At 51.2% G+C, this 15,351-nt stretch overlaps 7 protein-coding genes across 7 annotated transcripts; 6 read left to right on the top strand and 1 right to left on the bottom strand.

The window, feature by feature from the left end:
• Positions 1-485: 485 nt before the first annotated feature.
• A1O5_06888 (uncharacterized protein) lies at positions 486-2,111 on the top strand (the record flags this gene model as incomplete). Its single annotated transcript, XM_007747478.1, has 1 exon — positions 486-2,111. The coding sequence occupies one exon, from the start codon at positions 486-488 to the stop codon at positions 2,109-2,111; it is 1,626 nt and encodes a 541-aa protein (XP_007745668.1).
• Positions 2,112-2,825: 714 nt separating this feature from the next.
• Positions 2,826-4,031, top strand: A1O5_06887 (uncharacterized protein; the record flags this gene model as incomplete). Its single annotated transcript, XM_007747477.1, has 6 exons — positions 2,826-2,877; positions 2,921-3,377; positions 3,419-3,530; positions 3,622-3,780; positions 3,887-3,960; positions 4,013-4,031. 6 exons carry the CDS (start codon positions 2,826-2,828, stop codon positions 4,029-4,031), a joined length of 873 nt encoding a protein of 290 aa, XP_007745667.1.
• A 702-nt stretch (positions 4,032-4,733) lies between these two features.
• Positions 4,734-5,771, bottom strand: A1O5_06885 (uncharacterized protein; the record flags this gene model as incomplete). Its single annotated transcript, XM_007747476.1, has 4 exons — positions 4,734-5,005; positions 5,132-5,195; positions 5,256-5,535; positions 5,590-5,771. The coding sequence occupies 4 exons, from the start codon at positions 5,769-5,771 to the stop codon at positions 4,734-4,736; spliced, it is 798 nt and encodes a 265-aa protein (XP_007745666.1).
• Positions 5,772-6,878: 1,107 nt separating this feature from the next.
• On the top strand, positions 6,879-7,265 carry A1O5_06884 (uncharacterized protein; the record flags this gene model as incomplete). Its single annotated transcript, XM_007747475.1, has 2 exons — positions 6,879-6,935; positions 6,999-7,265. 2 exons carry the CDS (start codon positions 6,879-6,881, stop codon positions 7,263-7,265), a joined length of 324 nt encoding a protein of 107 aa, XP_007745665.1.
• Positions 7,266-8,335: 1,070 nt separating this feature from the next.
• A1O5_06883 (uncharacterized protein) lies at positions 8,336-10,039 on the top strand (the record flags this gene model as incomplete). Its single annotated transcript, XM_007747474.1, has 6 exons — positions 8,336-8,368; positions 8,419-8,746; positions 8,821-9,066; positions 9,122-9,376; positions 9,437-9,580; positions 9,633-10,039. The coding sequence occupies 6 exons, from the start codon at positions 8,336-8,338 to the stop codon at positions 10,037-10,039; spliced, it is 1,413 nt and encodes a 470-aa protein (XP_007745664.1).
• A 974-nt stretch (positions 10,040-11,013) lies between these two features.
• Positions 11,014-12,132, top strand: A1O5_06882 (uncharacterized protein; the record flags this gene model as incomplete). Its single annotated transcript, XM_007747473.1, has 1 exon — positions 11,014-12,132. The coding sequence occupies one exon, from the start codon at positions 11,014-11,016 to the stop codon at positions 12,130-12,132; it is 1,119 nt and encodes a 372-aa protein (XP_007745663.1).
• A 908-nt stretch (positions 12,133-13,040) lies between these two features.
• Positions 13,041-15,015, top strand: A1O5_06881 (retrograde regulation protein 2; the record flags this gene model as incomplete). Its single annotated transcript, XM_007747472.1, has 2 exons — positions 13,041-13,087; positions 13,212-15,015. 2 exons carry the CDS (start codon positions 13,041-13,043, stop codon positions 15,013-15,015), a joined length of 1,851 nt encoding a protein of 616 aa, XP_007745662.1.
• Positions 15,016-15,351: the final 336 nt, after the last annotated feature.

The following is a 15,351-nucleotide window of genomic DNA, read 5'->3' as shown; positions in this document are numbered from 1 at the left end:
TTGAACTCAACCCATCCTCCTGGATTTGGACTAGGGAACCGTGCCTATACCGCGTACCTTGCAGGTTGTGGTACCACTTGCAAGCTTCTGCCCAATCAAGAAATCATTGCTGAAGAATATTAAACTCGAGAATCATTGCCACCAAATATTCCCCATCTTCTGCTTTTGTTCGCCTCTCTTCCCCGCTCCATTTTGCAAACTGTGCCGAAAATCCCCACCCTGTGGCATTTTGAGAAACCCCACTAGCGCAAGGCTGAAGTCCCCTATTTTGCTGAGAATTGCGGGGTATTCTAGCCAATCGTATCTCACGAACCTGGGCGATTGGAGCGTAAGGATAGAAACTGCATTCACCGCAGTTTAAAGAAGCATTGCTCGTGAATATTGACGCAGTTTATTTGTCCCAACACTCTTGTCCGTCGTGTGTTTCCGTCTCATGTTTTAGGAGATCCCTCTCCAAATTCTAGTATTATTGCTCAGCAACCAAAATGGGATCCATTAACCCTGCAAAATCGTACGACGTTGTCATCGTGGGTGCTGGTTTTAGCGGAATGTGGCACCTATATCATCTGAGGAAAGCAGGATTCTCGGTCCGCTTGTTTGAAGAAGGCTCTGACTACGGCGGAACCTGGTACTGGAACTGCTATCCGGGGGCGCGAGTGGATACAGAAATTCCAGTTTATCAGTTCACCGAAAAGACAACTGTGGATGATTGGAACTGGACGCAACGATACCCGGGACGGGATGAAATTCAGGAATATTTTCACCATGTCAGTCGCGTCTGGGATTTGGGCCGCGATGTAACTTTCAACTCGAAGGTCACATCGCTAGTCTGGGACTCCTCTGCCAAGTTGTGGCTCGTTGAAATTGGCGATTCCGGAGAGATATTCCATGCACAACATATTATCATGGGAACGGGATTTGCTGCCAAAGCCTATGTCCCCTCTTACAAGAACCTCGAAGAGTTCCAGGGAGCCAAGACGCATTCAGCGAGATGGCCAATGGATGGTAGTATTGATGTCCAAGGAAAACGGGTTGCTGTTATAGGAACTGGCGCCAGCGGAGTGCAACTTGTTCAGGCAATTAGCAAAGTTGCCTCGCATCTAACAGTCTTCCAGAGAACCCCAAACATGGCTCTTCCCATGGGACAGGACGATATTAGCGAAGCCGAAAACCAGCGGTTGAAGGAAAACTATCAAAACACTACACAGAAAATTAACACAACTTATGCTGGGTTTCTCTATGACTTTGTGCCGTCAATGGGGAGAGACGCCAACGAGGAACAGCGGAACGAACTGTGGGAGCAACTCTTTTACCGTGGTGGCCTACACTTCTGGCTTGGAAACTATCTGGACCTTCTCGAAGACCGGGACGTCAACGCCGCAGCCTACCGCTTCTGGAGAAAGAAGGCACTCGCTAGAATCAGGAGCCCAGAAGCTGCTAAGATCCTGGCGCCGGAAATACCGCCTCATCCTTTCGGGGCCAAGCGTGTCAGTCTCGAACAGGGATATTTTGAATGTTTCAATCGCGACAATGTTACCCTGATCGATGCGAGCAACACAGGAAACCCTGTCTCCGAGTTTACGCCGGAAGGTATTAGAACGAAGGATGGTATGGGGCACAAGTTTGACGTTGTCATTTTTGCAACTGGGTTCGACGCAATCACCGGATCGATGACCAAGATAAATATTCGCGGCAAGGGGGAAACCATTCGAGAGAAATGGGGCAATGGTGTCTACACACACCTCGGCATGACCACCCACGGATTTCCAAATTTCTTCTTTGTCTACGGTCCACAAGCCCCAACGGCTTTCGCAACAGGTCCTGCTTGTGCTGAAACTCAGGGCTCTTGGATAGTGGAATGTTTGAAATTCCTCCGCAGAGAAAATTTCAGGTCCATTGAACCGACAAGGGAAGCGGAAACTCAGTGGCGGGAACATGTGAATGACGTTAGCGGCAAGAGCCTGTTAAGTGAAGCAGACAGCTGGTACTTCGGCGGAAACATCCCAGGGAAGCCGAAAGAGGCACTCAATTACATGGCTGGGTTGCCCGAGTATAGGAGAAGGATCTGGGAAAGTGCGGATTCACGATATTCTGGTTTTACTCTAGAATAGATTTTGGCGGAGGGGTGGTGGTCGGGCGCGAAAAGGGGTTCGGGAAGAGAAACGACTTTGAAAACTTAAAATGAATAGCTTGTATTTAGTTCTATTCTCCCCAAATCGCCTCGCTAAGAATGGAAGAATCTGAAGCATCTCATTCTGCTCACGACGACAGAACTTCTCATGCTTGGGGTATTGTGCAGTATGCTTTCTTTCCAAACCATGAAGAGCATGCAAAATGGCCTCCTCGTCTCCGGCCTCGAGGAATTGCCTGTTCGAGATATCGATGACGAGCCACTAGGAAGGTAAAGCAGTGGAAAATAAACTGTTCTTTTTGGTAGTATCGTTGGGGTAAACAGCCAGATACCCCAACTACCTCCATAGGTTTTCTTTTCTGTTGATATGCCAGCCCGCCTGCCTGCCGTGATAGGATCAGAGCCGGCTACTGAAGAACCTCGGCATCCCTATACAACACACTCAAGATCCGTTTCTCCATCACCATCACATGAGGGACATCCTACAATCCCCACCCGATACCAAGATATTTTCCCCGCATATGGCTTGGACGAGATGTGTTTGATATTGGGTAACGTCAAGCAATAGAACTTTGAATATAGAACCCCCTTCACGTCTCCTGAGTTTGCCACCTGCGCTTGAAGGGACGCAAAGGCCTCTAATACTATTTCAAACTCCGAATTATAGAAACGGGCACACTTCAACGACAAGGCTATGGCTTCATTGCTCAACGGCGGCATTGCTTTTATAACGGGGGCCGGCTCTGGTATGATGACGTCCCTCGTTCCTGAGCCCAAATCTTATCACAGACTCGAGGCTGAAGAATGATTCAACTCCAGGAATCGGCAGAGCCACAGGGAAGCAGTTTGCACACTATGGAGCAAAAGGCCTAGTGTTGACCGACATCAATGAAGCCGGGCTACAGCAGACCAAGGAGGAGATCCAAGCAAAGTACCCTGCGATCGAGATTGAAACGATCCAGATGGACGTCACGAACGAGTCGTCCATCGTATCAGCCCACAAAGCAGCGGTTGAGCGATTTGGGCGTATTGATTATGCTGTCAACAACGCGGGTACACCAGGTCATATGGTGGCGAGTTCAGAGTCAAGCTTCAGCGAGTTCAAGTTTGGAATCGACGTTAATTTATTCGGTGTCTGGATGTGTCAGCGCGAGCAGTTAAAGCAGATGGAGTCTCAGCAGGCCGATGAAAGGTTCTTCCCCATCCCCGTTGATGCCCTCGAACGTAGGGATGAAACACAAGAGACGTGTCTCGCTTTGAAACTAACTTACATTGATTACTTCACAGGGGCGCAAAGGGTTCGATTGTCAATCTCTCATCAATCTACGGCCACACCTGCGGGAAGAATACAACTTCTTACTGCGCGGCCAAACATGCCGTGCTCGGGATGACGAGAAGCGTATGGTCACCGTCTTTTCGATCCTTGTTTAAGATCGATTGTGAAGGTTCCGCTAGTGGTGATTTCCCGCTGACAACCTAACTTTTGTCAGGACGGCGCCAACTACGCGAAAAGCGGCATCCGAGTCAACGCGGTCTGCCCAGGATACACGGATACTCCTATGCTCCGAATGCCCGGCGCGGGTCGGTCGGTAGGAATGGACGAATATCTCAGGGTCTGTCCCATGGGTCGTCTAGGGGAAGCACGAGAGGTGAGTCGAAAACAAGAAAAACAAAGGTTATTCGTCAATAGGGACCTTTTTTTTTATTTTTAGCACGACTTCAGAAAGAAATCCATGTAAAACTGACGTTTTACAGATCGCGGATGTCATCGTCTTTCTGTCCTCTCCCATGGCTAGCTATGTGACGGGACAGGATATTCCGGTAGACGGGTATGTATCTCTGTCTATCCATACGCGATGTTCTAGATACTGAGTATAACAGCGGCTTCCTCATCGTCTGATGTTCTCCGGCTATCAAAGACGAAAACCGATTCTTGACTTCCGGGAATGATGGGACAAGTCTTAGAAAGGAATGATTGAGTAGGAATACAGCACTGAATCTGCAGAATTCGTGGACAAAGGCTCATTCCGGTTTTTCCAGGCAGTCTTTTACCTAAATAAGGTGATAAAAAAATGAGCGCTCTAAATGGAGGGCAAATTCACCATATCTCGCAGGAGATTCACAGCCCTCCAAGCCCGTAGGGGACGATTGCAAGGTATATGTATTATAAACCCAAAAGATCACCGCAATCGACCATAGGATGTGGAAAACAGGGCTTCCCGTTCGCTCAGCCGTACTTAAGCCACATGCCGGTCAGTTAGTACTAAGGTGGGTGACCACTTGGGAATCCTGACTGTTGATTGTTTTTGTCGGTATATTATCAGTCTTGTTTTTTGTTTTTCGGTTTTCGTTTTCTCTAACCCTACGGAATTCAGTTAAGTGGTTCTTTTTATTTTCACTTATTCTTTTTTTCTGAATGTGCCCGTTTCTGCGGCCCCCCGGCCTCATCCGGTGGGTGAATGTGGGTGGGGGAATATCATGCCTTATTGGCGTAAGCGTGTTGAGTGGCTTACTCGCTTCCAAGTTCCCACCCACGAACAACACGAATGAAACCATTATCCCCTATTCTATGAGCCCATCTGCTTGGGCGCAGATATAGTACTCAACCAAAAACCACACCTGTTTTGTCGTTGCTGATGTCACAGACGAGAAATGCCTTGGAAAACATTCCTCCTGCGATGAGCCTCTTATTGTAAGGGTCTACCGCAGCCCCGGTCAACACGCTCAACTGCGAGCCGTCGTCCCAGAAGAGCAACTCTGGAGCATAACCCTTTGACTTGTCCAGCCGCACCACTGCAGATTCGCACAGAGTGCCGTAGTCAAGGCCGCCGGGTCCGAAACCGCGTTTAAACAGTGTAACCAGATTGGGAAAAACTGTTGAAACAAGATCAACCATCAACAAAACGTCTTGCACATCGATCCCTTGACAACGCGCCCCGAGCTCGGTAATTCCAGATGGCCGGGGAAATTTTCATGGCTCGTCAATAGTTAATGGCTTACCTGGTACTACAATGTCTCCGTTGGTGGGAATTTCAGCCAGATTATCCGGTGTCCCTCCGAGTCTCTGTTTGTCACGTCAATGACAAGGAACGCCTCAACTGTTTACCGTTTGTATGTGACCTACAACTTTCCTCTCCAGCACGAGATCCTTTGTCTCCGGATCAACACTGTAAATGATCGTCGTACCCTCGTACAAGTCATTGACGAGGAGAGTCTTGCCCTCTTCCGTCAAAAGTATACCATTGGCGTATTGAAGGTCGTCCGAGACTTTTCGGCAAGTCGTCGTCGAGCCAGACCCGTCGCAATGAATTACCCACGAGGCCCACCGGAAAGGCGCGTATTTGTCTTCAAGAGTTCGTAAGATGCCGTTGTAGTAATAGTGGTCGTTGGTGCTGAAAAAGGACCTAGATGCCAAATGCTCAGCGACACAGAGCACATTCTGGTATGGAGAAGCTCACACAGGCCCAGATGGAGTCACCGCATTCGGTGTTTTCAGCTTGGGGTGACTGATATCCTTGACAAACTCTAGAACATTTGTCCCGAGTTTGTGTGAGAAGATCGTGATCGATTCACCTTTGCGGCCATGATTCACAGCGAACAAGTGTATCTGCGAGAGATATGGTGAGAGATGCAGCTGCATGGTTGCGCGATACTTTGTACCTTAGAAGGATCATCTTTGAACCTCCAAATATCAATGCCATGGAGGACTAAATCCCCATCCCAACCTTTGACTTCTAGCCTCGTGGTTTTGTTACCCTGGTTGACAGTGCGGTGAGCAATCAGCTAATGCTACGGGGCCGTAACCACAGAGCCCGCCTTACCTTGATGTCATATTTCAAGAAGTACTCCCGAAAGTCTTTTCGTTTCGACGTCCGATGATTATTGATCGGTGGATAGAACTGAGATCTTCCTACTGGATCTCCGCAAGCTGTGGGAAGATAGAGGTCAGCAATAGGCAGATCAATGGATGACAACTCACCAAGGAATGCCGTGTCGGTCTCATGATGGATTTTAACGTCTTCACAGGTTTGGCCCGCTTCGGATATGTTAGCACCACCATCGACAGACACGATCAAAAATCAATATCGTCAATCTCATGCTAATACTCATGCTCACAAGGGTCTGTCCAACAACGCTCATTGTTGAGGCCTCCATGACTCAGATATCGAGTTTTGGGATCCTTGCTTTGAACACGGCCACCATAACGGTCTAGGAATATAGTCGGACTCGCTAGAAAGAGCGCCAGGATAAGGACCCCAAGTCCAGCAACGGTTGATACTATCCAATTGGCCTTCGCCCGCTGTGCGAGTGTCGAGCTGACATTAGTCGACATGATACTGACGATGAAATGGTCACGTTCGTGGTCTTAATAACCAGGAGTACAAGGGTGCATAGAACTTTCTCAAAAGCAGAGATATTGAAAGAAAAGAACACCGCACCTACTAAAGTCCATACCTACTAGATCTATTGTTGGACCATGGAGATCCAAAACAAAGCATACGAGGTGAATCCGACTCGGGAGGTTGCTGTAGGTATGCCGTGTCGAGAAACTCCGCAGAGAACTGTGGAGATTCAATCCCTCGGTTGACGCATTTCCCCATAATCGCCCCCCAGCCGCTTCCTGTGGAGTAGAAGTCATGCCCCTTAGCACATAAAAGGACGCAGTGCATTCCAAACTCGTCTCAGGCTCAATTAAACAAAGTCGGAAGTACCAAGTACGGATTGCAATCGAGTCCGAGAGCCAAACATGACGTCCATCGAGTTTCCTCCCATTCCTGAAGGCCAATTCGAGCTGTATGCCGATGTGAGTCTGCTACATAGCATCCTCTCAGCCAAAACAGCTCCACCTCTAACATAAGAGGAACAGCTTTACGCCAAAGAAGGACGGGCGGATGACCTTGAGACGTATCTCCGGAAACTGGTCCGCCTGACGGAGTCCGAGCCAGGAGTTTTGGAATACGCCATAGCCCGCGACAAGGAAAATCCCAACCACTTTCACGTCTTCGAACGCTATACGGGGAGAGCGGCGTTCGAGCAGCACATAGCGGCACAGGAGTTTGTGGATTTTGCCAATTCTGGCGCCCTTGCACAACCCCCGAAACCAAAATTCCTCCATGCATTAAAGCCGCTATGAGCGCGAGCGGGTTTATCTATCACGGACTTGCATGTATCGGGCCTGAGGCTGAAATTGGCAATGCAACACACTGTGGATGCAATGCATCTTTCGAGACGGAGATGCGGAGCAAGTTTGTAGAACGAAAAGACATTTCACACTTCTGTGGACATTAATTTGGCCATGTCTGAGTGACGGAGAGTCCGCGCTCATTTCTGGTCGCAAGGATTAGGTCATAGCTACTTTGCATCCGTGTTGATACTTCCGGACAAAGGGTAACTCTACGAAACATTCGTCTTGCGCCAAGTCGTGATTGCGTTGTCGGCAGAACGGGATCAATTCAAGGACACGTGGAATGGTTAATGCTTCAGCGGGGGTTTTCGTTCCTTTCTTTTCCTTTTCTGTATACGATGCACTCCAGAGAAAAGTGCCATCTCGCTGGCAGAAATGCTTTGCAGATGCCAAAGACTTGGAAACAGTGTTTAGAATCGTTTAAAACCCCCACTCATTCCCCCGCCATGCTAAGATACTGTAGGGACGTAAGGAGACACAGCCTTGCACAAAGGGGAGACGATCCAGGAGCGGACATCCCTTTTTTTCGAACTCGCTATGCTTGTCCTGTGAAGGACAGCAGAGGAAAGTCCACAAAAGAACTCCGCCTCCATAACTCCAGATAATGCTAAGTGGACTGTGGAGCCGTGAACGGTGTTCGTTTTTGCAGGATCGGCCTGCGCTATGAAGACCCGCTATGCAAGTCTGGTGGAGTCCGAGTATTTCCTACTAACTTGCCAATTAAAGCTACCATTATGCGTATTGTGCGAGGATAGGGGTGAGGTTCTCGTCAACTCAACCAATGGGAATCTCAGGGGATGGACTCAAACGTATGGATAGAGCTATACAGATTTCACCAAATGGCTGCACATCGAAAGATTGTCGTGGGGTTTCAGTGATGTAGACTGCTGGCAACGATGACATGCGTCGGAACATCATGAGCTGTATAAAATAAATAGAAAGCTGATCCTTCCTCTCTCAGCAACAAGATACCTGCGGTCAGGTTAAGCCTACCAATCTTTCTAGATCCTGCTGCAGAGATGGCGCTCTCTGCTTCGATGCTTCGGCTGCTGGTAAGCAACCGTCGACCCTTTCCAGCTCTCGACACTGACTTAAGCCCCAGTTCGTGGTCTTTGTCGCTTTGGGCAGCGTAACCTATGGCTACTGTGCCAGCATCATCGCGACCACCCTCGGACAGCCGTCCTTCATATCCTACTTTGAACTGGACACACGATCGAACGCGAGCGATCTGATTGGAGCCACCAATGGACTCTTTCAGGTTGGAGGCCTCTTTGGGACGTTGTCCTGCATGAAGTCTGCCGACTGGCTAGGTCGCCGGAAAGCGCTGTTTGTGGCGAGCATCGTCACCACAATCGGAGGAGCACTGCAGGCGGGCAGCGTGCATATCGGCATGTATATTGTGGCCCGGTTGATAACAGGCCTTGGTATCGGTAAGTGTGACTCGTACCACTATTCTCAGTACGAAATCATCAGATTTTTCTGTCAGGATCCTCACCTTCACCAGGAGCCCTCGTCACTCTTGTCCCCCTCTATCAAAGTGAGGTCGCACCTCCGAAAATTCGTGGTATGCTGGTCGGAATACATGGAGTGATGATCTGCATTGGTTACACTTCCGCAAGCTGGATCGGCGTAGGCTTCTACTTTGTCCAGGCGGCCGGAGCTCAGTGGCGTATCCCTCTCGCAGTCCAGGCGATTTGGCCCGCACTACTAGCCATGGGAGTCTTATTCCTGCCAGAATCACCTCGATGGCGTATGTATTGTTCTCTCGTGGTTTGAGGAAAGCTTCCCGATTTGACTTGGAATAGTGCTAGACCGCGACCGCTTCGACGAAGCATATTTGTCGTTTAAAAGGGTCCGAGCTGAGACCTCGGACAGCTTCTTGAACGATGAGGACGCCATCCGCGCCGATTTTGCTCTACTGCACTCTCAAATTCTGCAAGAGAAGGAAGAACGGCTATCAACTTTGGACTTGTTCAGGCTGCCGGGATATCGTAAAAGAGTAGGCATCGGCTTCATCATGATGGTAGGAGCCCAGGCCACTGGAACGCAGATTATCAACAGTGAGTCCGACTTTGATAGACTTGAGATGTTATTTCTTTGTGAAGCTGACGGTAGGCTAGACTATGGACCTTTGCTGTATGCGAATCTCGGCTTCGACACCGTTAGGCAGCTCATCATTCAAGCTGGCTGGATTTCGGTCTCTCCTTTTGGAAATGGACTTAATGCACTGATTGTTGACAGGGTTGGCCGCGTCAAAATGTTGAGTACGTCAAGCCTGGTGACCGCCGTATTTTGGGCTTCTCTAATCGTCATTAGTAATTGGGATGTCAGGATGTGTGCTGGCTCTCGTCGGCGAGGTCATTACACTTTCTCAATTCCAAGAGCACGGCGGGCAAGGTGCTGCCAGTGCCGCAGTCTTCTTTCTATTCTTACACGTTGCAATCTTCGCCAGCACCATCGATGCAACCTCTTACATCTATGCTTCGGAAATATTCCCGACACCAGTGAGAGCAAAGGGACTGTCCCTCTCCATTTCTGGATTGTTCCTCTCGGCATTGGCCTTGCTGCAGGGTGCTCCCACCGGCTTTGCGAGTATTGGATGGAAATATTATCTGGTGTGCATTGGAGCTACCTCGGCTGTCATCGTCGTGGTCTGGTGGAAATTTCCAGAGGTAATGTTTTCCAGTGTTTGGTTCAACCGGCTGCTTGTGGCGAGAGACTAACATTCCGAACATCTCAGACCAAAATGATGTCCCTCGAGGAAATCGGCACCCTTTTCTCGGACTCACCCAGGGCAACTGGCGAAAAAGATATCACCAAAGGGAGGCAAAACTCTTCGCACGAGGACAATGAGAAGGATAATAGCCAGGTCGAAGTTGAAAGTGTACAGACATAAAAATATGCCGCTCGCAAAGTCCTAGGGAGAAGCGCTGGACGGTATGACACAGTCTCCCGTCTTTGTTGGGAAAGCTGTTCGCTCAACGAATTGACCTTTTTCGATATATTCAAACATACATTCTCGTCTTTCGAGGTGGAGCGCTTGTGTAATGTCGACCAACAGTCAGAATGCTGCGGTGGGATTCCATACATGGGTCCGTACGAAGATCATAGATTATGATAAGGCAGAAGATAGGAAGCTCCCTCAGTAACCGGGGTACGTGCCAATTTCATGCTGCCCCAGAGAAACTTGGCTGCTTCCTGCAAATTGTCGAGCGAGGCCACAGACTCAGGTCCGTGATATCTAGATGCGGTTGAATGTGGTTATTGAAAACGCCGCGGTTTCAGGCTGACTGATGCACCGAATTCATCAGACAGGACTCAACACCCGGAGAGGCATAGACAACTCCGCGTCCTCCACAATAGGAAGCGCCTGGATCTAACGAGTTGGTTCTTACCCCTCATTCTTGATCGTCCGGATCGCCGCTTGTTGAAGCGTTCTCCAATTTGAAGCCGTTCCCCGAAACATGACCGAGCGCGTTACAATTGTCCCCGCGCCCTCAAGGGACGATGACGAATTTCCCGAGTGATTTGGGGCGACGGTAATGCCTATGTGGTAAGATAAAACCGACGTCGTCAACACCCGCAATCTCTTCTCAGATAGAACCTAGACTTCTTACGATGAGACTGTCGAACCGACTAAGGGCCCAGAATCCCGACGACACCGGTGCAAACTCGAGCCACGCTATCAGTCTTCAAAATGTCTAACAAGATCCCACCGTTCCCATCCGATGTGCCGGTGGCTGACATCGCCACGGTCGATTTCGATCTTCTATCCCAAGGAGATCCAGAGCAAGCCCGAATACTGCTTCACTCGTGCCAGAACTATGGCTTCTTCTATCTGTCCAACCACCATGTGGACTCGCGCTTCATGTTCAATCTCGCCGACGCCGTCTTCTCCCTGCCTCTGGACGAGAAACTCAAGTACGACATGGGCACCACGGGCCACTACTACGGCTACAAGCGGTCTGGTGCCATGTTCGTCGACGACAAGGGCACAAAGGACCACAGTGAGTTCTACAACGTCTCCAAGGACGAGGTCCTGGGGATCCCGCAGCCGGCAGCGGCAGACGGGAAGCCACGAAAAACGGTAACAGGTCACCACCCCCAAGTCGTCCTAGACCGCTTCGACGAGCTCAAGACGTTCATGAAATCGTGTCACAATGTCATATACACCATCGCGACTTCTTTGGGGAAGTCGCTAGGGTTGCCAGAGGGCCTTCTAGAGTCTCTGCACGAGCTTGAGAAGACGTCTGTCGACCAGGCCCGTGTCACTTGCGCACCACCAGTCAGACCAGCCGAGACCATCACTCTGGGTGAACATACCGATTTCGGCAGTGTCACAGTCCTCTTCAACCAGCTGGGGGGGCTTCAGGTGCTCGCTCCAAACAAGCGAGACTGGGAGTACGTACGGCCGCGGCCCGAGTGCGCCGTGATCAACCTGGGCGACAGCTTGATCAAGCTGCTGGGAGGTCGACTGTACAGCGCGGTCCACCGCGTCGTTGTACCGCCGGGGGAGCAGGGAGAGTGCATGCGCCACAGTGTGGTCTACTTTTCGCGCCCAAACTCCAGTGTCAAGTTGCGCGATCTCTTCCAGTATCCCTCGGCAGAGGACGTGGTCAAGCTGGAGAAGGCGTCAGGAGAAACTCTCCTGAACGCCGATGAATGGGTCAAGCAGCGGGCGCACAACTGGAACACGGCGCAGTACAAGGGCAGAGAGTCGTACAAATTGAGTCGGGGCACGGAGCACAATCGGGATTGGGATGCAGACCCTGCCAAGTTAGATCAGCAGCGTCCAAAGGCGGTCAAGGCTGCGTGATGATGATGATGTGATGATGATGATGTGATGATGATGATGATGATGATGCCGGAGATGGTTATCAACAAATGTAGCTTCTTCCCCTTTTCGAATCAACCTCCCCCTAAGAACTCCCCAGGATTTAGCGCAAAATTCTCAGATTCCCACATGCAAATTGCAGGACTCTATTAGCTAATCGGCGTGCCACCGGAGCGGGAACGGGGCCTAACTTGCCAGCCTCCTCATATGTAGCTATATCAGCCACCCCCGCCTTTTCGGCTAGAGGCACAAGAAGGAGGGGTCAAGGTACAAGTCCTCCCTATAGCAAACCTCATATAGCAGCTAGATGAGCGTCCCTTATTAGTTCGGCCCGCGGCGGATGCAAGGCATGCAATGCCAGTCCCTCAAAATACGAACCACGGCCCTTCGCAGCTCAACATGTGCTTCAGCTGCTATTGATCAACGCGCAATAGAGTTCGAGCAGCGCACGCGAGCTAACATCACACGCCCCTGTACCTTGAGCCAATTGCAGACGCGTACCACGCTACCACGAACGGGAACAGCTGACAACAAACTTCGAGATTGTCCCAAGTTTGGTAGTGTCGGCGCTGCGTGTCCACTGCTTCGCGTCGAGTTCAGCTCAGGCGTGTTGGCTAGCTCGGAGGCAGACGGAGCTTTCGAGTTACGATGCGATGTCCTTGGCCAGCAAGCTGCAAGGACCTTTTTTTACTTCTGTATACTGATGCCAGAATGTCGTCACTCGGCTGGTTAACAGATAAAAGTGCGAATAAGTAGCTCTTGTTTTCATCGTCTTCTTTTTCCTTTGCTTCCTCTTTTCTTCCCCCTTTTTGGTCCATCTTTTTCCGGAGCTGGGAAGAGAAGAAACTATCAAAAGAGGCAAAATGAACGGACAGACTGTGCAAGCCACAATGGGGGACCGGCGGCCGCATCTTCGCGCGTTGGTTGATATGGGAAGGTAAGGCACACGCACACACAACAACATCATAGGGCTTATTTGGCTTGGGGTTCGGGGGTGTTTGATGGTCCTCAAATGATTCTTTTGTGTCCTGCGAAGCTACAAGGTTGACTAAGGTCATTAGCAATGGAATTCGATTCTCCGTCTCGGACCTGTCGCCGCCGACAGCACGGACGCTGCCGACAGTCCATTTCCATAGGTCCAACATCTCCTTGTACGAAGCGCAGTTCGACTCGAAGGGTGTTAGGATACCGATCCCGCATTCCGTCATACGAGCAGTCATCGCCGCCCTGTTGCGGTTCAAGGTCGTGTGCGAAGATCTCGGTGTGCCGCAGCATCAGATCCGCGTCATCGCCACAGAAGCGACTCGCGAGGCGTTGAACTCGTCGGAATTCCTCGCCGCGATCAAGGAGGCATCCGGGCTGACCATCCACATGCTTCCGAAAGAAGAAGAAGGTAGGATTGGGGCCTTCGGCATCGCCAGCAGCTTCACCTACGTCAAGGGCCTGGTGATGGACCTCGGCGGGGGCAGCACCCAGATCAGCTGGATGATTTCGCGCGAGGGCCGGGTGGAAACGAGTCCTAAGGGAGCTTTCAGCTTTCCATACGGAGCTGCTGCGCTGACGCGGGCGTTGGAAAGCGCCAGGGCCGGGAAGTCCAGAGAAGAGGCCGACAAAGCCGTCGCCGAGCTCAGGGCGGAGATGAAGAAGAACTTCCTCAACGCGTACCGCGAGCTTGAGATCCCGCAGGAGCTGATTGATGAGGCCAGACTTTACGGCGGGTTCCAGCTCTACCTCTGCGGTGGAGGCTTCCGGGGTTGGGGCTACCTGCTTCTTTACCAAAGCCAGGTACATGGGCACCATTATCCCATCTCAATCATCAACGGCTTCGTGGCAGATCACGCCAGCTTTACAGACACTGAGAGGTTGAAAGAAGTCGCACGCACGGCTCATCGTATCTTCCGCGTCTCGGACCGGAGACGAGCACAGGTCCCGGCGGTTGCATTCCTGGTCAATGTCCTGGCGGAAGCGATCCCGTTCGGTATCAAGGAGGCACAATTCTGTCAAGGCGGGGTCCGTGAAGGCGTTCTGTTTCAAGAGTTAGCCTATCCTGTCCGGAGGCAGCATCCCCTTGAAGTGGCCACTGCGCGGTTCGCCAAACCATCAGCGCTGGCCATGGGCGATCTATTTCTGTCGGCCATCCCCCCTTCCACGAGCGGCGAGCCGAGATCATTCCCAAGATCCATCTCAACAGAGGTCATCCGCTCGCTGGCGAACGTGTTCTTCGAACACTCGGACTTGTCAAAGGAATCATCTTCGAGTGCCGCCTTGTACAGCACCTCCACCGGCATCTTGGCCTCGGCGCACGGGGTCTCCCACACCGACCGCGCTCTCCTGGCGCTCATGTTCGAAGGGCGTTTCGAAGGCGAGCTACCTCCGCGCGAGTCCGATTACAAGGAATCACTCCGTCACCTCCTCACGCCCGAGCAGGTCTGGTGGGCCCGCTACATCGGCAGAGTAGCAATGGTGGTGGCCAGGGTGTATCCGGCTGGGATCATCGATGAGACCAACCCGCGAGTGAAGATGTCGGCGCGATGGGCGGCCGGGCTGGGCAAGGACGGCAACAAGGACGGAGTGGAACTTTGTCTCTCGGTCGCCAAGATCCCCGGCGACCCTTTCCTACTCAAGGACACGATGCAGGATGCCTTGCGGGTCATTGAAAAGGTCGGCAAGCGCAAGCACTGGATCGGCGGCAAAGAGGGGTGGGGAATCAAGGTCAAAGTCATCGTCGAAGAGAAGGATCTACAACGGGGGCAGCAGAAACTGGCGTTGCCCCCATCGCTCCCATCGCCCTCATCGCCCCCCCAGTGCGAGCATGAAGAAGTCGAGAGAGGAGAGGGAGAGGAAAACGAGTGGCAATTGGAGTGAATAGTCCTTGCATTCTCCAAAAGCAACGAAGTTTGCCCCTTCTGGTATAGATTCATCGATCGGGCAAAGGGCGTTCTGAACGGTCTGCTACATTCGGGGAAGGGTTGGTCTGATTCGTGGTTACACGGCCTTTTTTTCCTTCCAATCTGAAAATGTCAGGATTGTGACCGTCGTCAGTCTGCTTTCGTGCAGAATCTGCATGGCTTTGCTTGAATCACTGTTCCATCTTTCGTAGTTCAGTAATGTCCCCCTAAGCACCCAGCGAGCACACCAGAGTGCAGATACTCTTCACCAAAACGACAATTGGAGAGGATGAGCTTTTCATTTGCTAGGTAT

The sequence above is a fragment of the Cladophialophora psammophila genome (assembly GCF_000585535.1).
Source record: "Cladophialophora psammophila CBS 110553 chromosome Unknown aczJe-supercont1.10, whole genome shotgun sequence".
In the NCBI taxonomy this organism is placed as follows: Eukaryota; Fungi; Ascomycota; class Eurotiomycetes; order Chaetothyriales; family Herpotrichiellaceae; genus Cladophialophora; species Cladophialophora psammophila.
This window is presented reverse-complemented; position numbering and strand designations above follow the sequence as displayed.